Source organism: Camellia sinensis, chromosome 8 (genome assembly GCF_055761805.1).
Source record: "Camellia sinensis isolate YWXY chromosome 8, ASM5576180v1, whole genome shotgun sequence".
Classification (NCBI taxonomy): domain Eukaryota; kingdom Viridiplantae; phylum Streptophyta; class Magnoliopsida; order Ericales; family Theaceae; genus Camellia; species Camellia sinensis.
In genome coordinates, this window is record NC_138968.1 from 197513640 (window position 1) to 197538079 (window position 24440).

At 35.0% G+C, this 24440-nt stretch overlaps 2 protein-coding genes across 4 annotated transcripts; one reads left to right on the forward strand and one right to left on the reverse strand.

Annotated features, from left to right (window-relative positions):
* Positions 1-534: 534 nt before the first annotated feature.
* Positions 535-6724, forward strand: LOC145797424 (BTB/POZ domain-containing protein). 3 transcript variants are annotated; one of them, XM_082884545.1, is made up of 8 exons: positions 535-842; positions 1601-1736; positions 1901-2408; positions 2513-2646; positions 2741-3186; positions 3323-4432; positions 4983-5135; positions 6086-6724. In XM_082884545.1, the coding sequence occupies exons 1-8, from the start codon at positions 721-723 to the stop codon at positions 6534-6536; spliced, it is 3060 nt and encodes a 1019-aa protein (XP_082740671.1). In that variant the 5' UTR covers positions 535-720; the 3' UTR covers positions 6537-6724. The 3 variants fall into 3 exon arrangements, 2 of the variants coding, with proteins under 2 accessions (XP_082740671.1, XP_082740670.1); XR_014338978.1 differs by having other exon boundaries at positions 555-835; positions 3323-4688; XM_082884544.1 differs by having other exon boundaries at positions 561-835.
* An 840-nt stretch (positions 6725-7564) lies between these two features.
* On the reverse strand, positions 7565-14181 carry LOC145797425 (protein PAT1 homolog). Its single transcript, XM_082884546.1, has 5 exons — positions 13529-14181; positions 12648-12793; positions 11840-11896; positions 11255-11318; positions 7565-10277 (listed from the first exon to the last, which is right to left on the reverse strand). The coding sequence occupies exons 1-5, from the start codon at positions 13608-13610 to the stop codon at positions 8176-8178; spliced, it is 2451 nt and encodes an 816-aa protein (XP_082740672.1). The 5' UTR covers positions 13611-14181; the 3' UTR covers positions 7565-8175.
* Between the last annotated feature and the right edge of the window lie 10259 nt (positions 14182-24440).

Consider the following 24440-nt stretch of genomic DNA (forward strand, 5'->3'; position numbering starts at 1 on the left):
TAAATGAAATATAAATAAGAAAAAAAATTTATAAAAAAGTGTCCCTCTATTTAATAAAAGAGTCATGCTAAATTATTAAATATTTTCTAAACTTTTTACTTAAATATAATATTTACACAAATCATATGTATATAAATCCCATGCTCCTATAAAAGATTTAATAAAACAGCAGTGGTAGAGACTCATTTCAATGACGAAAAATGCTTGGGAGCACTAATTAGTGCTTCCACTAATTAAGTGGCAGTGGGTCCCGCCATTAATGATGTGATGTTTTAGTCTTGGAGTTGTATTTTTTTATTTTTTTTTTACTTTTTTAATGCATTAGTGCTATTAGTGGTGATGTTTTTAGTGGAATGAATCATTGTTGTTTCAATGACTACTCTCACCAACTCACACGTACGTGGCAGGTGGAGAGTGAAAAAAAAAACAAAAACAAAAACTAGCCCATAAAAGGAAAAAGGGTCAAAGGGGGTGAGAAAGACTGGGAGTTTGAAACATTTTTCATAATAAAATATTTAATAATTCGTTTGACGGCTATGGCATTCTCCTTAATAAAAAATTTGGAAATTATGACATTTTTCGTTCGGACGACCAACAACCGACTCAACCCACTGTTATAAACTCGGAATCCAATGGTTGTTTTAGAGGAGGCTCTGTCAAATTGTCTCAGCCTCAAATCAAAACAAGAAAAACAGACAGACCAAGAAGAAGAAAAAGAAGATGATGAGATCATCGTGGAGACAACAGGACCAGGAGCAGAGTGCAGAGAACAACCGCGGCATCAGCGGTCACATGTTGACCCTCCACCAGCGCCTCTACCATGCCCTCAACCTCGGTCTCAGGCATAACCTCCACATCTTGATTTCTCAATCACTCTTTTTAATTTATCACAAAACTATTCTCAAATTGTTCCTTTATGCTTGCCAATGATCTTTATTCACTTGTTTAATGTTTACACAAATGGGTTTTTGTTTGTGCGGTCTGGGCTCTTGTGATTCTTGGGTTTCAATCTATATATAATATTCCGTGGTTTGTTCTTTTATTCAGTTCTGTAATGTTTACACAAATGGGTTTTTGGTTGTACGATCTTGGGTCTTGTGATTCTTGGGTTTCATTCTATATATAATATTATGTGGTTGTTTGTTCTTGGTATTGTAGTGGAATAGTAGAGGGATAAAGGGTAATTAAAATCCCCAAAAATTCTCTAAAAAAGATTCATAATCTTATTGGATGTGATCGACCAAGCCTAACTAAACTCTGTGCCCCCAATCAAGCGAGGTTGGGTACATGAATATTTTTGCGCAATGTGTAGTACTCTTTTTTCCCCTCATATCTCTGTATAGTAAGAATTTCAAGATGTTCGCAGTGGGGTTGTTTGGTGATATTGTCTTGTCTGGGTGATACAATTAGAACCAATTCAATTTCTTACTGGGGAACTTACCTAATGCATTAATATGGCATACTCTTTAACAGTTTTATGCGACTCTATAGTTGCCTAGTTACTGGTAAAGTACTTGCTCATTTAAAATTCATTCATTGATAAATGTGAAATATCGATACCTTTTTTCTATCATCCCTAAATTGACCCGTGCATTGACAGATCTTATGGTGACAAAGGAAGGAAATGGCAGTGTGCAGACATTGAGATACAGAGACTTGTAATTCGCTCGATTGATGCGTTTCTTGATTGTATTTCTGCGGAGACAAACACAATATTGCAGCATCCACTTGTAAAGGTATGTCACAAACACAATAGCCATATGAAAAAATCTTCAGGAAAAAATATACAAACACAGAGACATATAAAATTAGGTTATCTATGTCTGCATCTGATTATACTGATTCTATGCTAAGTGAGCACTTCTGATTGTTAGCCATTGTCATTGCATTACATTTCCAGGATGCCATTGCTGATATAGTTGGGGCATTGGAAGGCATTCTTCAATTAAAAAATGAAGCCACGTTGAGTTTGGCATCAAATGTGGCTGTAAAGATGGTCAACATTTTGCCCAATTCAATACTACAATCTCATGTGTTAGACCTTGTTTGTCATTTGACATCATTGTTACCTTCCCAGCAATTGCAAGTTGCTGTTTCATGTGCCACTGCTTTGAAGTTGATCCTCTCAAATCTAAGCAGTAAAAGGGAGAGAGAAGTGTGGAAGATCTTGAAAGAAACAAACACAGTTGTGCACATAGTCAATAACATACAAGATTTTTCTGGTGGAACTAAGCCAATCGAATATTTTCAGGAGATGGTGTCTCTGTTGAGTAAAATGTTGTGGAGGTGGCCACCCTCTAGGTTTTGTGTATGGAGTGATTCTAAATTGATGGAAATTTTGGGGGTCATCAGTCTCGAGCCTAATTTTTCAGTCAAACTTGCAGTTTTGCAGCTGTATTCTGCTTTAGGTACTCATGTTTTATGGTAAATTTCTTTCTTTATTCAGCTGATTTTTCCCCCCGAATTATACTGTGGAACTTTTATTAAAACGCGTCCTAATACTAAATACCAGCGTTATGTGGTAATGGAGCCCAGAAGCTTCTAGAAAAAGGGGAAACGGTTCTATATATGATGGAGGATTGCATGGCGATGTCAAATTGTATTTCTGTTCAGATAGAGGGATTTAAACTAGCTCAATGTTTAGCGGTAATTGTTTTGACTTATACCTTTCACATTCCTTTTTGGACGCTTATGTTTTTTCAATATATTTATATATAGTTTCTTATTGTTGATTTCTCAGATAAATGAACAAGGGTGTTCAAAAATGATGAAAATGTGTTGTGAGCCCATTGTTAAATCCATAATCAATGGATTGAGCAGTTGGAGCTCCCATTCTGGTAAGATTCCTAAAGACCAGATGGCTTTATTAATGGAGGTGTGCCGCTTGGCCCTAATCACTCGTTGGGCTGGGGAGCATCACACTTATTTCTGGAAATTAGGCATCGGCAATGTCCTTCTTAATCTACTACTGAACAATTTTCATAAAACCCATCAACCTCAAACTTTCTTATCATTAGAAGAACAGATCGCCACAGCCCAAAAGGGTTTAAGTGCAAATTTTCTTCTTGTTTTGAGACCATTTATCTGGGATATTCTTGGAGGGCTTGCCGCACACTGTCCGGAAGATGTCAATGCCAAGATGCATGGAGATGAAGTTTGCGTTAACCTCCTTATCACATGTGCGTGGTAATATATACATCCATTAGCATCAACCATTTTAATTTGCCTATTTACTTTTCATTACTATCACCACTTAATGTTTACCTTTATATTCTAGATGCTGATTATATTTATACTACTGTTGCTCATGCTTTTTTGACAGTTTGTCTTTTGTGGACTCAATTCACAACACACGTCAGTTATGTCAAAATGATATCTCTGATATATGTAGGAATGAATCAGCATCTAGATCAGTTCTCATGATGATCTACTCTCCCTGCAAATACATTGCATCTAAAGCCAGACTATTACTATCTGAAATATTGAGGCCCAATGGCAAGGAGTATCTGAAATATTTGTTAGATAAACTAAACAATTCCATAAACAGGATTGGATTGCCTGATAACCTTCAAACCACCATAAACTTGATGAGTTTGGCTTGTTATTCAGGCCTGCCTCAATATCGAAAGCATGTTATAAAAGGTCAAGGGATAAAGACATTGATAGCTATCGTAAGGTGGTGCCTGAGCAATGATGTTCACATAAAAAGGTCTAGTGTGGCCCCTCATTTGCATAATACTTTTAGCGAGAGGACTTGTTGTTGGATTCATACAGAAGATTGGGACGGTGAAGACATTCCTTTGCTCTTTAGTCTGTGGGGACTAGCCGAGTTGATGCACCATGCTGGTCAGGTGGACTATAACGAAGCTCAATTAGTTAGTGAACTTCAGGGAATATGTAGTGATGACACTTCTACTCCGGGACCAAGATGGTACGCGGCGTACATTCTTAGTTATTTTGGATTCTATGGATTCCCAAATAAAATTGGAAAAAGAATTGGGAAAGCACTTAATGAGAAGGAACTTTCTGATTTGGAACTCATTCTTACAAATGGAGAGCCTTTAAGCGTTCATGGTGTCATTCTAACAGTTCAATGTCCGTCACTGTTGCCTCCTGAAAAGCTTCCTTGTAATGAAAGATCATGTGATGGTTCTTTTGTAAGAAAGGATGCAGAAAAATGTGGAAGATTAAAGAAAGAAGTTCATCTATCAGCTCAGGTGGACCGCCAGGCATTGCTGAAGCTGTTGGAATATGTCTACTTGGGATATTTACAAGCAGGAGCTGAACTTGTGAAGAAGTTGAAAATGTTTGCTAGACATTGCAATTTGCAATGTCTATTACAATTGCTTTGCAAAAAAAATCCAAAATGGGGCACTCCTGTTCCAAGCTTGAATCTTACCTCTGCTCTTGGGCCAGCTGGACAACATTTCTCGTATGACTTTCTCCTTGAAACTCTTTCTAAAGGAATTTCCATTTTGTAGCTTACTTTTCTTGATCTTTTCTTTTCTTTCTTTCACATCAATTTTTTACATTTCACTCTGAGGATTCATTATAAGCAACAATTTGGAGGGCATCAAAGACTCTTGGGCCTTCCTGTTGTTCAATAAAACAATTGTCTATTGGGCTAACAGTCTGAAGGAAATTTCTTACACAAGCTGGTGAATGAAACTGTAGTGCCAATAGTACAAGTAGGTAGCTTATTTTATTTGAAGATTTGAATACATAATTTGTATAACATTGTCAAATGTTTTAGATCATATTTTCCAACAAAGTTTTAGATCATCCAACGTAAATAATCCACTGTATGGCTTGTGACTCTTGTCAACTCATTAATTGGAAAACATCTTCACCGATCAGATGTTTACTGATTATGTTTGTACTACAGAAAAGAGTAGATTGGCAGAGAAAATTTTTAAAAAGTCGCCATAAATATGTGTGTTTTGGAAAATCATGTTCCAATCCGATCTGTTTTTTTGTTTCAGGGACATAATCTTGGAAGCTAAAGCAACTGATCAAATACATTGGACGTGCAGCACTTGCTCTGTATCAATGCCGCATATGCATGTTCATAAAGTTATTTTGTGGACAAGCTGCGAGTACTTCCAGGCCTTGTTTCGGTCAGGGATGCAAGAAAGGTGCTTATGGATACATTAAAGCTATATTGCAGATATACATTCGTGTTCTTGATGCATGATAAGTTTGCATGAAATGAAATCAATAAAAAATTACTTCCGATCAAATATTATCGATAGAGATTGTTACATGAAATTTTGTTGTTTCTATGTCTTAACACTTTCAATTATGCCTTTCTAGTGCTTGGGCATACATGATCATAATTGTGTTTTGGAACATAGGTTTAACATTTTATGGTGTTCTCTGCTCAGCATAAAATGGAAAACCTGTGTTTAGCATGATTTATTTTATATATCATCTATAAGCACTTAGGGATGAGTTGTTATTTGGTAATTTGTGCTGATTTAAGTAATGCCCCCATGAGCAGACTACCAATAGGCACTTAACTATGTATTTCTCATGAATCATACGCATGATAAGGTCAAATCCAACTCCTTACTCGTCTACCTTCTTTGGGTTGGTGCTGTTATGCTCCATTTAATGTATTTTTTCCCCAAACATATCTACTAGGTTTAGGAGGGACGAACCCCCTTCATTTCTCCTAATATTTGTGGTGTAGTAGATTGTCTTGATTTGGAACTGTTACAAATCACCCTATTTAAAAAAATAATAATAAAATTACTAGTACAAATTGCATTTTGTATCATGTAATCTAACCTAACCTAGGGGGGAAGGGGTTAGAATTGGGGACTTCTGCCCCTTATCAGCCTACAAGATCTCAATCCATTGAGTTACGTGGCTGCCAAGTTCCTGCCGGGACTTGAACCTTCAACCTCCCTTGTGGGAGTATTGAAGTAGGAATTTAGGCCGCATTTGTTATTTCACACTATTTTATTCTATTCCAAATAACAAAAAACACGAGACTTGAATTTCTTTTTAATTAGTTTTTGATATCCTTTTTCATTATCTCTATTAGATTTTCTTCTGAGTGCTATGTTTTATTTGCTTGCAGCCATTCAGAAACGATAAAGGTTCCAGTTAGTTGGGAGGCATTGGATAAGCTAGTGAACTGGTTTTATTCCGGTGAATTGCCGGAGCCCATTTCCAGCTGTTTATGGGACAACTTGGATGTTGAGGAGAAGCTAAATGAGCTGCATCCTTATGTCGAGCTTTGTTGGCTTGCTGAATTTTGGCTGTTAGGAGATGTTCATGAACACTGCACTAGAGTGGTGATATCCTGTTTGGACTCCGCCAGAAATTTGTCTATAAAAATACTTCAAATCGCTGCTAATCTCTCTCAATGGAAATTATCTGAAGCCGCGGCAAATTACATGGCACCTTTGTATCATCATCTGCGCAACTCTGGTAAACTCGAAGAACTGGACGAAGAGCTTGTTGATGTGGTCCGGGCTGCCTCTGTTAGACTTTCACAGGAGGGTGGTGGTCATCATCCCCATAGTTGATGTGATTATTATATGTTGTAGCTTTTAACCCTTTGAGGGCAAAGCAAATTAGAAAACACACCGGTAGAAGGGAGATATAGTTAAGTTGATTCATCGTCGATAGTATGTTGTAGTCTGCTAAAGCCTTTAAACATTGTTTAGAAAATTGTCATTCCTTTGAGGCCATTAAGATATGCGACTTGTGTGAAGTTGACTCTTTGCTTTCAATATTCTTTGGATAGAAATGACCTCCATTAAAGATTTGACAATAATAAATAAATAAACAGAGTTAACTCTACAATTATAGAACCATATTTTATAGTTCCATAACCATGGTAATAGACAATATGGAATTTGTTTGTTGGTGTTATTAATTTTTTAAACTGGACAAATTTCTAAATGGAATTGAATAACTCTATGTTACAACTAGCTTGAGATTTTAAATATATATATATATATATATATATATATGAAAAATAAATGTCACACATTTAACATAATTACACTAATTACCTTTCTAATAAGAGAATTAATGCAAATAATATGTAAACATAATAATAATCGATGAAATATTCATTTCAATTTAAAAAATATACTAACATAATTTTTTTCTAATAAATTATTTAAAAATAATTAAGTATTATGTAAATTAAAATTATAATGAATACAATATAATTATGTCAAACTTGTAAAGTTTAATCTATTCTTTTAAATCTATGGAGGCTAGTATAATTTATGCTATTATTCTTTTCCTAATATATTCCATTCTTTCTTTCAAACCCCAACCAAACCCCCACCCCACCACTGTGAGCCAAAGAATAAAATAGTGTACTTGGCAGCACAGAATGCATGGTTTGGAAATAAAATAAATGACCATCCTATCTTAGTTCAAAATTTGCACTCAAATAGAATCCAATTATAAATCCAAAGCAAGCGTATTGCACTGTCAAACGCAGTCTTAAGGAAATTTGCACTCAAATAGAATCCAATTAGAATATTAGTATACAGTGATTATAACACATTCACACTAGAAGAAAATGAAACACAAGTTTTGAACAGAAATAACTATAACATTGGTCACACACCCATTTTGTGGTAGTGATTTCAGGGAAGAGGGATGTTCTAAAAAGTCATGATCAACCCAAATTTGACAAGCTAACAGTATCAACATTTGCACATTCCCAGAGCCTATATTCCACCAGAACAACAGCAATAACCCAACTGGCGACGGACATAAAAACAATATCCTTCCCACCTCCTCAAAGATTAATAGCCAAGGAACATGGGAAACCTTCCAAATTGACCCCCCTGTACATTCTAACCTCTACTTCCTTACCACTATCCCAAATTCCACAACAGAGCATCAAAATAAGCTCTCAAGTCCAAAACCAAAAACAAAAACAAACAATAAAAAGCAAAAGAAAACAGCTAAGTTCGAGCAGAAAACACGGAGAAAGTAAACCTGAAAAACAAAAATTGACTGCTGTTGGTTACAGTGTCTGTAATCCCTTGTGCTTCAACTCCACAATGTCCCACATTTTATTCCAACAAAAACAAGTGTCGACCAGCACTCCACTATCATTGGCTGTTACACCCTATTGACATTCTTCAAGAATCGGTTTCTCTCTCTCTTGCATCAAAGGAAAGCACCATTCAAAACTCATGTGCCACCACTCGCTCCGCCCTGACCACTAAATCCTAACACTGGCATGGAGCGCTGCGCAAAATCCAATAGGAGCTTTCTCTGGTGCTCATCGGTATGAGGAAGACTTGCACGTAGGAGCTCAACCGGCATCTCCTTACTAATAGCTCTTGCTGCATCTGCCCCAATGACAGCCATGTCAGGCGAAGCCTGTATGAGTAAGGACTGTGTGATAGTATCGTACTTATTAAAGCAATACTTGGTCAGAAGGCCAAAGAATGCATCAAAAGAGGCCTGCCAAAAGGACCGATTTGGCATGCTACAATTGCCAACTGCATGAGGATCAGTTAGGAGCTCAGTTGCCCTCTCAAGAACAGATTTCAGGATAACAGAAGCCCCATCTCCACCGGAGCTTCCAATGGGGCGGAGCGGAGGATGCTCCGAGGAACAAACCACTGATGCAAGACACGCAGCTAGTGCTTTAAGCTCCATGCCTTGTACACAAGATGAGACAATTCTCGCAAGGTTGATGGCTGTTTCAGCAGCTCCTGGATCAGTTGGGAGGCCACCAAACAAGAACCTCAAGTGACGGAAAATGGCCATGCAGACTATTCGAATTAGCTCACCACCAGGCATGAGAAGCTGAAGGTACCTTGAGAGAAGCTTCCGGCCTTTGGGAAGAGAAACTAATCGTAAGAATACAAGATCATCCTTGGGAGCCAGATCAACAGTGTGGCCATTTTTGCCAAGTGGGTCAACAAGTTGAAGCAACGCTGCCAACCCTTCCAGCAGGACCTGCCGCCTCCTTTTCAGCTGGGTCCCACCCTCTTGGAGCTGATTGAATTGTAGGAATCGGTCAATATCGTCCACATCAAGGAGCAGACAGAGGCCATCCTCAATAGCTACTCGAGCTGCAAGCATCGGCTCCTGTTCCAAGGGTTTCTCAGATGCATTTTGCTCAGCGTTGCCAGCACTGGATGAATTTGGAGGGTCAACCTCAAGAAGTGGCCGTGGCCTACGAATAGAAGGAAAAGCAACTCTCCCAAGAGCATCAACCTGGAGATAAGCATGTGGCTCGGTATTAGAACGAGCTCGGGGAGGAAGATCCCTTGGGTGAGTTGGGCAGAAATGGTGTCTCAACTTCGCACCAGCAGACTTTCTTGCAAGACAAGCCTGGTGGTAATAATCATCTACATATGGATCATTACTGTGTGTTGCCGCAAGCTGCATTCTAAGAATACTCTCAATTTCATCGGCTGTCATATACTTGGATCTGAATTGTGGCCACCCAGTCTCAATTTTCTGGTTATTCTCGTAGCCCTGTTGAGAGTAACGAAAGTTCTGTCTGCCTTTCAGCATTAATTTAGGTCTTTGATCTCTCAAATCAGCCATCCCAAGAACTGCTTCAAGCTTGTTCATCATTGGCGGAGATGGAGAAATATGTGGATTATATTGGGACTGCAGACCTGATAAATGACCATATGATGGCTGAAATGGATGATGAAGTCTACGTTGATGTGATTGCTGTCGTGGCATTAACTGTGGGGGCATTAAACCATTTTGATGAGGTAATTGCTGCTGCAATAAATTGTTTAAGAGGCTGGAACGATCTCCGGGAAAAACACTAGTCTGATTGACCCATTGGTTCTGTGGTCGGCCGTTGACAGAGAGACCTGTAGTATTATACTGGGGGAGATTTCCACCAAAATGCGACCCATGAGGTAAGGTATTCAACTGAAGCTGAGGGTTCGAGAAGGGGGAGAGACTAGAAGAAGACAAAGGTATCTGGTGCCCACCAGAATGATATGGCATATTAGGATGCCGTGAGTTGTAGTTTGGTGAAGCTTGTGGAGATCCGCCACCAGGGGGAGGATACGAAGTAAATGAAGATTTCGGTACAAGAATTGGTTCACTGGAAAAATGCTGGTGTTGGTGCTGGGGTTGTTGCTCAGGGTATGAAGATGTTCTATACAGAGGTTTTGGTTCTGGAATAGGAGCAGAAGGAGAATGTGGATGTGAATACCATCTTTTAACTTCCTCAGTGCTATCTGCATCGAGTATTGGCTGATCAAACCAGTTGGGGAAATCTGCATCTTGTACCCACTCAGCAGCTGATGAACCTATAATGAATATTTTGCAGTTAAAGTAAAAGCAACTAAAGATTGAACAATTGCAATAGTAAGTCCAATTTAATTACAAGACCTAGTCATTGACACACAATTGTAACATTGAACAGCACAAGAGGCTAAATAGAGTTAATGAAGGATGCATTCCATTTTTCTTTTTCTTTTTTGTAAGTGCTTAGACTAGGGCCTTGTTTGGGATAAATTAGAAAAGTCAAAAAGATACTTAAAAAGTTCAAAAGTCAATACTATTCAGGAGTAGCTTGGTGGGGAAGCCACTAGGGCAAAATTATTATTTTGCCCTTTGAATTCAACTACCCAAAAAGTCATAAGGGTAAAATTGTCATTTTGATTTTACTACAATATTTTATCACACATCTTTTCATAAAAAGTCAAAAAGTTATCCCAAACATACATCTTTTTTTTCTCTACTTCTTTAACCAAAAAATCAAAAAGTGCACTTATATAGTACATCCCAAACAACTACTAGGTCTAAGGGTCCACTTATCTCTTGCAACGTTTTCCCCATGTATTGTCCAACACCTTGGAGTCTTGGATTTCAGGAACATTACTGGAAAGTAGACATGCTTCTGATGGGTTCTAGCTTCAAGGCACTCATGTACACTCCACATGTATTGACCCCCTTAAGGCACATATTACATTCCAATCACAAAAAAAATATCTAATCCACCCATCACTCGTCATGCCTACCTTGCATATTTCATATCATACCCATATGACCAATATCCATGCTAGTGTCCCATGACATCCCTACCAAAGTCTATGCAAATATAGGCACATTTATTGCCAGTTTTCCTACCATGGCTAATTTTTTTAACCCAACTCATCTTAATGAATACAGTATACACCAATCAAAAAAGAGACAATAATTTCTCTTTTTAGACAAGCAAAATAGTAACATTCAAAACATAATAATCTCATGATATGCACAAATATGCGATAATTACACTCACTTTCTCTGGAGCCCCTATCACCAATAACGCCTGCACTTCTTGGTTCACTAACAACATTGTTTAGCTGTGGAAAGAAGCAAAAGGAACACAGAAATCAAGCAGGAACCAAGCTCAATATCTAATCAAAATTTGAAAATACAAATATTATCATGATCAACAAGAAAGTTAAAAGTATTTTCAAAGTCAAATCAACCAATTGGGACCACAACCCAAAACCCATGGTGAGCCAATATTACAATAAGTTGACGCATGGTACTCGTGGAGAAGTGTGTTTAGCTTCCTAAAAGAAAAAACTTTTGAAATATGATGCTTTGCCAACAGACAATATATTTGTTGTGAACATCAGATTTCTATATAATATGGCAATAGAAGCCTCCCTTCTCCTGAAAGTTTTGAATATATCCAATGAATTATAATATCGCCTTTAAAAATGATACTATGCACCTTTTTTCTAAGTAAATGATACTATGCACTAGCGGAAGACAATGAACTAAAATAAAAGTTACAAGGCTGTAATAGAAAATACAAAATTTGATTTTCCAAATCTATCAATTATCCAACGAATTTCTGCAAAAGAATTCCAACCTTTGAAAACGTGCTGGCAAGATCATCAATTTCAGATAAAGATCCTAAATCCTCGCCCTGTGAGGAAGGAAAAATAAACTAATTAGTTGCACAAATTAATGATTTAGGCATTAGGAGAAGCCCCCCAAAGCTCGGAATCACTCCCATTCAAATAGATATAAAGAAAACGAAAACAAAAGTATAGGAAGCAAGCATGAGAAGCAAAAAAAGAAAGAACCATACAAGGAATGTTTGTCAATTATGCACCAAAATTTGTAATATATTACCATTTCCATCATTCTGAAGGCCATCAGCCAAATCAACTTTTCTAATAGAATGAAAAAAGGTACAATTGAGAACTTACTAGAAAAATAACTTACTACTAGCATCTAAATAATCTCCAGAACAAATTTGCCACTCAAATCAATTTCACATGAGAAAAAGGCAAAAGAGAAATCTTAACACTACCATCAACAACATCAAGAAACATTTACCAACTAAAACAACTCTAACAATCAATCTGCCTAGTAGATGAAATTTCAAAACACAACAAGATGGTAAGCCCAAATAACAAAATTGTACATATTTTGTCTTGGAATATATAATGGATAAACCTTCATTCAAAAACCAAAATCTACAATTGAACCCAAAGAACAACCAAAGTTTACAATCACTAAAATAATGAAGCAAAAAATTGTATGGGATTTGAATAAAATGCAAGACAAGATGAGGAACACTCAAAGAAAAAACCCACAAGCCGTTGTTCCATTCAAACATGTGGATATTGGATAATACTATACACACGTAAAACCAAAAATAAGAAAGTAACCTCATCTCGATCCAACTGATAATCTTCCTCATCAAGCCCAACTGGCTGGAAATCATCTTCCTCATCTTCTAGCCCCCCCAACTCAACTTCTTGAACAGAATCATTACCAAAAAATGCATATTGCGATGCATCAAATACTGTATCTCCTACATTTAAAAAGTAAAAAATCAGAGAACAAGCACATAGATCGTGAAGAACAAATCGAGCATTGAATCAATAGTTGGAATCCATACACATGGGGGCAAACAAACTGACAAAACTAAAGTGGACAATATAAACTAATGCACATATTGGAATCGGAAACCACTTGAACATAATATAAAATCCCATAAGCCAACATCAACATTATTAAATCCATGCCGAGCAGTCATATAATTCGATTGACAACAAAAGAAAGCACACAAATCCTATAACCAATAACCTCAAATCTTATATTGCCATCTAACAAACTCGACAATGATGTAGTGACTAACCACCAATCTTCAGTGGGAAATAGAGGCCTCGAATCTTTCGGGGACTATTAGTAACCCATAAGTTCATATTAAAGTGCATATGTGCAGTTGAACCAATCCATTCTTATAATGACAATTAAACAGTAGTCTAATTGTTCATTGAGGATAATAACATTCATAACTATTTGGAAACAATAAAACACCTGAGAGTCAACACAAGCTTTCAACTCCCATACCCTCTTTTCATTTTTCTCTATTCTATTTCCAATTGGTAAGAATAAGTTAAATTTTGAAGATTAACAAATAAAAAAAGAAAAATAAAAAGAAGCAGAAAGTCCAAAACAAACAAAAAAAGCCAGATCTATAGCCGTTACAGAGCGAAAAATTGAACCTCAAGAGTGAAAACGAAGCGGGAAAATCAGAGCGAACCTGTTGAATTCACGCCGAATTGATGAGGATCGTGAGGATTGGGAATCTGTTGAATACTACCCCCATCTCCAAATCCATCCATATCTATAAGCTTCTACAAACAATAAACAATAACCCAGAAATCCAAAACCCTAAAAAAAACGCAAAAACAAAAAAAAAAAACTACCCACAAAAACAAAAATTTAAAAAAGGGGACAATATGAGAAACCCTTGAAGATATAAATTTCTAGGGTTTACAGGGATATCTGTACAATAAATTGGGTACAGAAATCCATGCTTGTTGGGTTAGAAATACATAGATTTGGGAAGAGGGGGGGGGGGGGGCAGAGTCGGAGGAGATGAAGATACCCTGACCCTCTGCGAGTCTGGGTATTGAGGATAACGATCGAAATTTGATTTTTTAGAGAGAGAGAGAGAGACAGATGAGGGTGGAGATGGGAGGTTGAGGAGAGAGAAAAATTTGTGAAGATGCTAAGTTGGGAGGGTTTAGTGATTTTTATTTGGGGGTTGTGGTTGGGAATCGATCGGTTGGCTTTTTTAGCTTTGTTGTTGTTGTTGTCGTCGTGTTTTTTTTTTTTTTTTTTTTTTTGGTGTTGATGACAGAGAACAAAAAGGCTGGACGGAAAGGTTAGGCAAATGAATTTAGTAATAATGATACTATATTATTATAATTTTATTTATGGGTTGTGAGTGAGTGAGTCAGTGATCTCTGTATGGGGTCCGATTCGGAGAAGCGGTATTGCTGTGCCTTAAGATCTTTTTGAGCGTTTTTTTTTATAATTTGAATCATTTATATTATATTGTTTGTCCAAAATATTACTTATGTAAAATATTAAATTAATCAAATATTCATAACTTTATGTTTAGGTCCTAATTATTTTTAAAAATTTATAAAAATTGTGTTAATCGTTAATTTTTATAAAAATAAATGTACTTTGGTTGTAAGGTTACAAATATCTAATCAATTTGATTTTTTATATGAATGATTTATATGACGAACCCTACAATATAATCTGCTCAGATTATTAAAAACATATTCGAGATAATCTCTCACAAAGAGCACAACAATAAATGTGTCTTAGAGCATCTCCAACCACATCCTCTTCTCAAGAGGATGGAAATAATATTTTTTATTCAAAAAATAAATATAGAGGAGGTCATTATTCATTCAAACTCCAACTACAAACCTTCATTTCCTTCATTCAAACTCCAATCAAAAAGTAATTTTTGTTCATTAATAAATATTTAATTTTAAATTTTTTGTAAAACATATTTAATATTATACTCATTTTAAAGGTATGATTTTATACTTTTTATTGATGTCATTTTTATAAAAATTAAATTTACACATTAAAAGTTATTTCGAATATAATTAATAAATATAGAGTGAATAGTATTTTAGAGTCTCCTCTATTTTTTCATCCTCCCTCTATATTTGGAGGATCAATTCATCCTATAGAGGAGGATATAGAGGATGGGTTGGAGTTGTTTTTAGGAGAGAATCCTCCATATATATGGAGGATGGGTTAGAGATACTCTTAAGTACCTCCTTCTCCGATCCAATCCTGGCTGCGTCTAGATTAGCGCGGGGCCTAGATATCGAGGGTCAGAAGGTCGGTGATGAATGTGCTGGTCTATCCATAAGAGATTTTTAAAAATTACAAAAAAAAAAAACAAATCAATTACTTTAAAAAATATAATTCAGATTAATGATAAAATTATTATTAAATGTATACAAATATTTTCATGTATATAATTATTTTTAAAATTTTATTTTATTTGTAATTTTTAAAAATTTATCATTTTATTTTATTCTAATTAACTAAATAAAGTATTAGAGTTTATTTGAACAGTGCTAAATAAATAAATAAAATTTACTTTTTACAAAAATATGTGTAGAAAAGTAAATAAGTGATGTGACCCTAAAAAAAAATATATTTTTTAAATATGCCAAACAATCCCTAAGTGTTCAAAGGATCAAAGTTAAGTGTTAGTAACAATTATGCCTCAATATTTTACCGTCAAGTCTAATCTCTACAAGCATAAAGTGGTTGAGGTCAACTTATGTCCCAAGTGCCAATCGGGTTCAGAAACAGCTGCCCATTGTTTTCATAATTGTGAATTTACTACCCTTGTATGGAATACATGCTCGCTAATTTTTATGCTTCATGTGTAACTCTGGTGCGTTACAATGGATTGAGAGATTTAATGGAATTGCATGATGAAGGTACTTTAGAGCTTTTCTTAATTGTTTGCTGGTGCATTTGGTTCGATCAGAACTCTCTCATACCTAACCAAGTCCACCGAAAAGCTCTGGAGATTGTAAGTTTTGCAAGTGAATATTTGAATGAGTACAAACAGGTGATCCACAATGCTGCTGTCCTTCAGCACAATCGTTGTCATTGTTGCTGGTGTCTTATTGCGACAGGTGTCTACAAAGTCAACTTCGATGGGTCGGTGAAATCTAAGCTTAAGGCAGTTGGAATTAGGGTCATTGTCCGAGATTTTCAAGGCAATGTGGTGGCTGCGATGTCAAAGGCAATCCAATTTTGGGATGATGTTAATTGTGTGGAATCAACGGGGGCCTTACGGGCTGTGAAGTTTGCAAAGGATTCGAACATTACTAAATATTCACTTGGGAGGGAGAATCACCCAATGTGATAAAGGCAATTCAAGACCCAGTGATGGCTTTGTCTCGGATTGGTCACCTAGCACAAGCTGTTCATGGTTCCCTGAGTGAGTTTCAGGGGTCTTTTAGGAAGTGGGTTATAATCCACTTCTCAAATTATAACTTACTTTCCTCTCTCATAAAAAACTGATTATAATCAGCTTTTAACCAAAAAACTGATTATAACCATCTTTCCAAAATAGCCCGCAGTCTTTGGTTGTTAGTCATGTGTTTAGGGAAGGCAATTCGGTAGCTCATTGTTTGAGCCGACTAGCTTTTGACACTGTAAGTTTGCGAACTTAGATAGAGGATGTTCCATCCGAATTGCTCTTTTGATTTTGGCTGAAGCCTCGTATTCTTAATGAAATCCTCTACCTTTCTTAAAAACAAAAAGTGAAGTGTTAGTATGATCATTGTAGATACAAAATTCACTATTATTTTCATTTATATTTTTATATATTTGAGACACTAGTTTATTATCATGCAAGTCTTGGCCACTTATACATGTTTTAAATTGTGGGTGTTTATTCCCCACTCCAAATTTAAAATGTAAAACAATTCTCATTATGCATATGTAACTAGATTTGTAAATAATTAAGTCAAAGTCAAATTTTGCAGGTTTAAGTTTGACTCGTTTGTTTATTAAACTTGAAAATTTTTATTGAGCTCGGCTCAATAATTAAGGCCTAGTTTGACAACTAGAAAAAATAACTTAATAATTTATTGATTTATTTAGGTCACATTATCTCTTTATTTTTTATACTTTTTTATTAAAAAAAAAAAGAAGTTAATGAAATAAATTTTTTTCCTAATTTCTAAAACAAGCTCAAATAAGTTCGTATTCGCCTCATTGATATTAATCAAATTCAAGCGTGACTTAGAGCATTATTTTTTATTTTTAGATTCATGTATATAAGATGAATTTAAGAAGTAAAAAATCTTCCGAATAATGTTTTGGACCTCTAAAGCAACGGCTCTAAAGTTGCTCTAATGATATGGCGCTAACGTGGCAGCCACTGTTGCTAACTCGCCCTTTTTTCTCTATTTCTCATTGATTTCAAATTTCAAAATCATTTTTAGAGTTTTCAATTTTCTCGACTTCTCTCTCTATCTCTCTCTCTCTCTCTCTCTCTCTCTCTCTCTATTTGCTCATTTATTCTCTTCTTTCTCTGTTGTGTCTCTCAATCCAACCTTGGCGATGATCAAGGCTCTTTCCGATAGAGCCTTCCTCAACGATCGAGGCTCTCTCCGACCTCTCTCTGACTGAGCTTCCCTCCCTTCGATGATCAAAGCTCTCTTCGATCGAGCCTCCCTCCATCCGACGATCGAGTCGAGTCTCTCTTTCCGAGGATCAAGTCTCTCTCCAATCGAGTCTCTCGTCGGACTCCTGTCGACTCTTTGTCTTTTCTCGATAAATCTGTGTTCTCTCGACTCTCTCTGTCCAACCAACCGATTATCTGTCTCTGACCTGAACCAGCGATACAGGTATATAACTACAAATTGATTTAGGGTTAGGGCTTATGTGTGTGTGTAGGGGTTTGAATGTATGTTTCAGTTCAATTTCTGAAAAACCTTGATCTAAATCGCCTTTTTCTGGTTTCTTGAATTAGGGTTTTTGTAAGGAAAAAAAGTAAGAGAAAATGATGATCAGGGCTTGTTGCTGTTGTTGTTCTTGTTGATACACTAATTTTGAGATAATATCACTGTTTTTTGGAACCAAACAAACAAAACCATACGAATTTACACTGTTTTTTTTTTTTTTGAATGATATACTGTTTTTTGTTCTGTTGTTGTTGTTGTTGGTTTCCAATTGAATTATTGTTATTTTTTAGAACTATAAACTGTTGTTGATGTTGTTTTTTGTTTAGAAGTTGAAAAGGAAAATTGGTTTCATATATAACTGTTTGAATACATATAATGCCTCATTTCATATCTATCTTGCTATGTGACATTGAGTTCAAAAATCCCCTTTATTACGAGCTGGTAATAGTTAGAATTGCTAAGACTTCATATAGAGTTGGATGCTAAGTAGTGCATGTTGAATTTGATAAAAACAAAGTGGTCCAGTCTGTATCCACAGTAATTGCAAATTGATAATTACAATCTGTTGTTTATGTTTTTTGTTTAGAAGTTGAAAAAGAAAATTGGTTTCATGTATAACTGTTTAAATACATATAATGCCTATCTATCTTGCTATGTGACAATGAGTTCAAAAATCCCCTTTATTACGGGCTGGTCATAGTTAGAATTTGTGAGACTTCATATAGAGTTGGATGCTAAGTAATGCATGTTGAATTCGATAAAAATGAAGTGGTCCAGTTTGTATCCACAGCAATTGCAAATTGATATGAAAGAAATGGCAATAGCCTCATTAAGCAAACTGAATTCAACTCAAATTGAACCTCTGAACTTTGTAATTGCAGTGTATGAATCCATGAAGTTATTTTGTCCCTGTTTTTCAGATTGCTTGTAATTGCTTGAACCTTTGAGTTTGCTCAAATTATCATAGGTAGTAGTGCTTTCTATTTGGCATGATGAATTTCACCTATGCCAATAAAAGGAATCAAGTTTTGTTCTGAAGAAGAATATGTTGTCTAAATTATTAACATTTGGCTTCATATTTTTGTAAATGTTTACTTCAAGTGTTAACGGCAGTACCTCAAATCAATTGATATATTGCAACAAAAATTGTCCTAAATGTCAGGAAAAACAACTATTCGAATTTCTAAGACGGAGCGAAACAAAAACAAGTTATTTTATTGTTGTCATGATTGCGATGGTTTTATTGGATGGTGCTGCCTACAAATTCACAATGTAGAGATGAAGGACAAGTGAAAATGGACAATATATCAACTGTCACCGAACAACTTCGATTTCAAAGTGAACAACTTCAATTTCAGAGCGCGCAGATACAAAAATTGCAAACAGACATAAATTGAAGTTGGTGTTGTATTTATGGGATCTTCATCTTGCTTGTAATCAGTGTTGTATTAATTAAGAAGATATAATAATTTTTGTGCAAGTTAGAAGTAGAAATAGATGATATGTATGAAGATTTATGATATATTACAATTATTTTTTAGAAGTATGAAGATCTAATCATGTGGATTGTTTGTTTTGTTTTCGGAGTTAATTGGCATAATTTACAAAGTTATCTGATTAGAACTTTCAAAGTTATCTGTTTATCTGTTTGAACATAGATTTTTAACATAATTTCTTCACAGATTTGGACAGATTTTGAACACATATTTTGTTTATCTATTTGTCTGTTTGAACACATATTCTTGATAGATTGTTAACATATTTTGAACACAATTTCTTCACAAATTTTTGACAGATTTGGACAGATTTTGAACACAGATTTTGTTTATCTGTTTCTCTGTTTGAACACAAATTCTTGACAGATTGTTGACAGATTTTGAACACAATTTCTTAACAGATTCTTAACAGATTTGGACAAATTTTGAACACAAATTATGTTTATCTGTTTCTCAGTTTGAACACAAATTCTTGACAGATTTTGAACATAATTTCTTCACAGATTATTGACAGATTTAGACAGATTTTGAACACAGATTATGTTTCTCTGTTTGAACACAGATTCTTGACAAATTGTTGACAGATTTTAAACACAATTTCTTCACAGATTCTTGACAAATTTTGACAGTTTTTGAACATAAATTTTGAACATAATCTGTCAACAATTTGTAGCATTAGTAACACACAAATCTGTCAACAATCTGTAGCATTAGTAATACATAAATTTTGAACACAAATTTCTTCAATAGATTAGAACACAATTTGAACACAATCTGTCAATAGATTTTGAACACAAATTTCTTCACAGTTTCATAAGCCATTTTGCTTGACCACTACTAACACACAAAAATCGATAACATGAAAAACAATAGAATAAAAAGCACCAAATCAATAGCATGAAAAGCACCAAATCAGTAGCATTAACAGCACCTTGACAAATCCAAATCAAAAGCACAACAAAAATAAAAATAAAACAACACACACCACTCTAGCTCCAAGTACGATCCTGCAACATAAAACATTCCCAAAGTATCTCTATTCCATCCACATCTGTATAGAGCTAGACAACAAATATAATAGCAAACCAGCATCAAATTTCTATAAATCTCATAAATTAAGCTCTATCAAGTAACAAACATAGATGCATGAAATAACTCCCACTACAAAATGAACTCCAAGTTCAGTCACATAAAATGCATTAAAATTACATGTTTCCAACTAACGAAAACGAGAGTGATTTCGGTCAATTTGTATATTCAAGTCAACAAAAGAAAATGGTACGACTCCATAAATTTCATTATTAGCACTTATGGATTGTTGAGTTCTCATCATATCAATAACTCTCGGTGTGCCTCCAATACATTCCGATGGGGTAAGAGATGTGCCGACTCCATAAATTTGAGTTAGAGCAGTCATCAAACTTTGTCTTCTCATAATGTCCATACTTCCCGGTGTGCTTCCAATCGCATTTACTATTTGTCCCTATTCAATTACAATGACATGAAAAAAACAGTTTAATGTACATTATTGAAAAATCAAATAAACTGGTCGATGTAAATTCGTATTATGTACACGTATCGGCACATGCATACTATTTTGCATGGCAACCATACAAGGATAAAGCTCTCTACGTGCACTAGGTTGATGTCGAGATCGAGCTTGAGCTCCAAGCACCTTAGTACCCTATATTAATCAAGATGAATAAATAGAGATAAATGATAAGTTCAATAGAGATAAATGATACAATATTGAAAAATAAATAGAGAATACCAAGAAATTTACCTTTGATTTGTTATGCTTTGTTTTGGTTGCTTTCAACCGATTGATAATTTGATCTGCTTTGGCGACTTCTCGTTTGATAACGGAACGACCTTTTCGCTGAGCAACCAAAGGACTAAGCAACTTCGTATTATTGATTGCTTTTCTATTAATGCTCTTAATCAAGGAAGATGATACATTACTAGTAATAGGTGGTACATTACTAGTAGAAGCTGGTACATTACTCTCATCACCCTCATCATCTTTCATCACTCTTTTCTTGATTTCATCAAATCCACAGTCGATTATTCTAATTTTGCCTTCAGAATTCCCAGCTACTTGTACAATGCTAATCAATTTTTTGTTCATCTTATCATAGACCTTTGCATTGAAATCATCCATAAATCCAGTGTATGTGGTTTTGATGCATATGTACCCTCTATCCAAATCTTTTCTCCATCGTGGTAGAATGAATTTATTTGGAACCTCATTTACACATCTTGCAATGAGTACAACGAGTGAGTGAGCACACATAATGCCCCTAAATTGAAACAACCGACACATACATTGAACATCAAATATTATAATACACAATAAAGTTCATATGCTTCATCTTTCAAAAAACTACTACAGCTTCCTTCACAAAATATGCGCAAATTAAACCCTTCTCTTTCACAAGACACGGCTGACAATATATTAGTCTCTTCATTTCAGCTTGAACTTCTTTGAATTATACATTGGTGTAGGCATCTTAAAATTGCTTCTCAAAACCATACAAAGTTAGGCAATCAAACACTTTGTGTCGAGACTTGAAGTCAGCTTTCTTCACTTTCTCTTCCTTACTTCTCAAAGCATTTTCATATTGTTCAACAAATTGCTATAATATAGTATTTGGATTGATATAACCATCAAAAAGGACATTCATGCTCTCACTTCGTTGTGTGGTTGACATGCCAGCCCAAAAAATATCTTTCACATAGACAGGAACCCATCGATGTCGCTCATCATATAATACCCCCAACCACTGATTCTTATAAAGATTAAATTCTACAATCATCTTTTTTCATCTCATCTCAAATTCATCTTTGGTGAATGTGTCATACACTGTATTTTGCAAAGCCAACTTCATGGATTCATATTGGGAATAGCCTTTCAATTTCTCCAAAATTTTCTTCATTATATGCTATAAACTCCATCGATGTCGAGTATTTGGGAATACGATTTCTATAGCATTTTGCATAGCTCTACATTGATTAGTTATTATAGCTTTTGGGGATTGATTTGGCATGCAATTTAACCATGTTTTAAATAACCAAACAAATGTATCAATGCCTTCACTAGATAACAACCCACAACCAAGCAAAATCGACTGTCAATGGTGGTTAACTCCTACAAACGGAGCAAATGGCATATCATATTTGTTAGTGAGATAAGTTGTGTCAAATGAAACATCTCCAAATTCTTCATAAGCCGCCCGACTCATTGCATTTGTCTAAAACAAGTTTCTAATGCAAAAGGCAGTATCAACATTAATCATATAATAGAAACTCGAATTTTGTGCGTGTATCCTCAAAAAATAGTTTTTAAAGTGCATCGGAATCTCCTTCTCCAAGCCTCAATTTCTAGCTTTGTCAATATAATTCCTTGCATCTCGCTCATCAAATGTTAATGACTCAAAACCCCTAGCTTTAACAACCATTAAGTTATAATTCCTAGATACCCCAATCCCAGCTTCATCGTTAATTTCTAATATTTTCTTCATAGGAGGAAGAATTTTCTTATTCATTGCAAAATGACGTGAGTCAGTGGGAATCAAGTCATGATTATGCTCAAGGTTAACTGTGGTTAACATAAATCTTCCATCCTTTTGTAGGCTCACTCATACCCTTGCTCTGCAACCAATTTTTGTGGACAGAAATGGCTTTAGAGGGTTTACTTTTGATTTTTTTATTTTCTTCCTAGATCGAGAACATTCATTCCCAAAGTATCTTAATTTCCTATCATCGCCAATAACTTGCGTTTTATAAGCTATAGAAAATCCAACATGTTTAGCATATTTGGCATAAAATGTGTACGCTTCTTGCTTTGGGGTAAAATACATACCTCTCTTAGGTTCCTCAACTTATTCGCTCTCATTTAATAAGGGTCTGTTTGGTAACTATTTTGTTTTCAGTTTTCAGTTTATATTTACAAAAATTTAAAAACTGTCATAAAAACTTGCTTGATAATTTTTTTGTTTTATAGATGGTTGTCTCAGTTTGTAAATTTGAGGAAAAAACGTAAACTTAAAAAATGAGTTTATATTGGTTTTTAAACAGAAATTTAAAAACTTGACTAACAAATTATTATTTTTTCAAATATATTAATTTGTTTTAATTAAATCTTTTTTTTTCAATTATAATGTGTATGATCCCATTGTCATAAATAATAAAAAATAAATATAAATATTTTAGGGCCTGAATAAACATATTTTTTTAGCTTATGTTTTTAAATTTTTAAAAATATTTTGCTCAAACCAAATGCGTTTGTAATTTATGTTTTTTTAAAAATAAACAAAAATCAGTTTATAAAATTTTTGTAAACATAAACTAAAAACGTAAACGTTACCGAACATTACGGTGCCGTTTGGTAACACTTACGTTTTCAGTTTATATTTACAAAAATTTAAAAAACTCAAATAAAAACTTATTTGGTAAATTTTTGATTTATAAATCAGTGGTCTCAGTTTATAAATTTGGTCAAAAAATGTAAACTCAAAAAATATGTTTCCATTTTGAGTTTTTTTTTTACCACCCAACACTAGCCACCACTTTCCACCACCGTCTTCTGCTTGATGGCTAGTGTTGGGTGGTAAAAAAAAAACAACTCAAAACTCAAAACGGAAATACATTTTTTGAGTTCACATTTTTTGGCCAAATTTATAAACTGAGACCACTGATTTATAAATGGTGGCGAGTGGATGGTAGCCCGATTTTTGTGCGCGCATCCTCAAAAAATACTTTTTAAAGTGCATCGGAATCTCCTTCTCCAAGCCTCAATTTCTACCTTTGTCAATGTAATTCCTTGCATCTCGCTCATCAAATGTTAATGACTTAAAACCCCTAGCTTCAACAAAGTTATAATTCCTAGATACCCCAATCCCTGCTTGATCATTAATTTCTAATATTCTCTTCATAGGAGTAAGAATTTTCTTATTCATTGCAAAATGACGTGAGTCGGTGGGAATCAAGTCATGATTATGCTCAAGGTTAACTGTGGTTAACATAAATCTTCTATCCTTTTGTAGGCTCACTCATACCCTTGCTTTGCAACCAATTTTTGTGGATAGAAATGACTTTAGCGGGTTTACTTTTGATTTTTTTATTCTCTTCCCAGATCGAGAACATTCATTCCCAAAGTATCTTAATTTCCCATCATCGCCAATAACTTGCGTTTTATAAGCTATAG

Bases quoted from the DNA above. Each gene is read 5' to 3' on its own strand.
- LOC145797424 (XM_082884544.1), top strand. From the start codon at position 633: ATGGTTGTTTTAGAGGAGGCTCTGTCAAATTGTCTCAGCCTCAAATCA. The intron at 2,409-2,512 runs GTACTCATGTTT...ACTAAATACCAG, and splicing joins GCAGCTGTATTCTGCTTTAG to CGTTATGTGGTAATGGAGCC. The intron at 3,187-3,322 runs GTAATATATACA...CTTTTTTGACAG, and splicing joins CTCCTTATCACATGTGCGTG to TTTGTCTTTTGTGGACTCAA.
- LOC145797425 (XM_082884546.1), bottom strand. From the start codon at position 13,610: ATGGATGGATTTGGAGATGGGGGTAGTATTCAACAGATTCCCAATCCT. The intron at 11,897-12,647 runs GTTACTTTCTTA...CCTTCCTCACAG, and splicing joins ATCAGTTGGATCGAGATGAG to GGCGAGGATTTAGGATCTTT. The intron at 11,319-11,839 runs GTTGGAATTCTT...TTCTTTCCACAG, and splicing joins TTGCCAGCACGTTTTCAAAG to CTAAACAATGTTGTTAGTGA.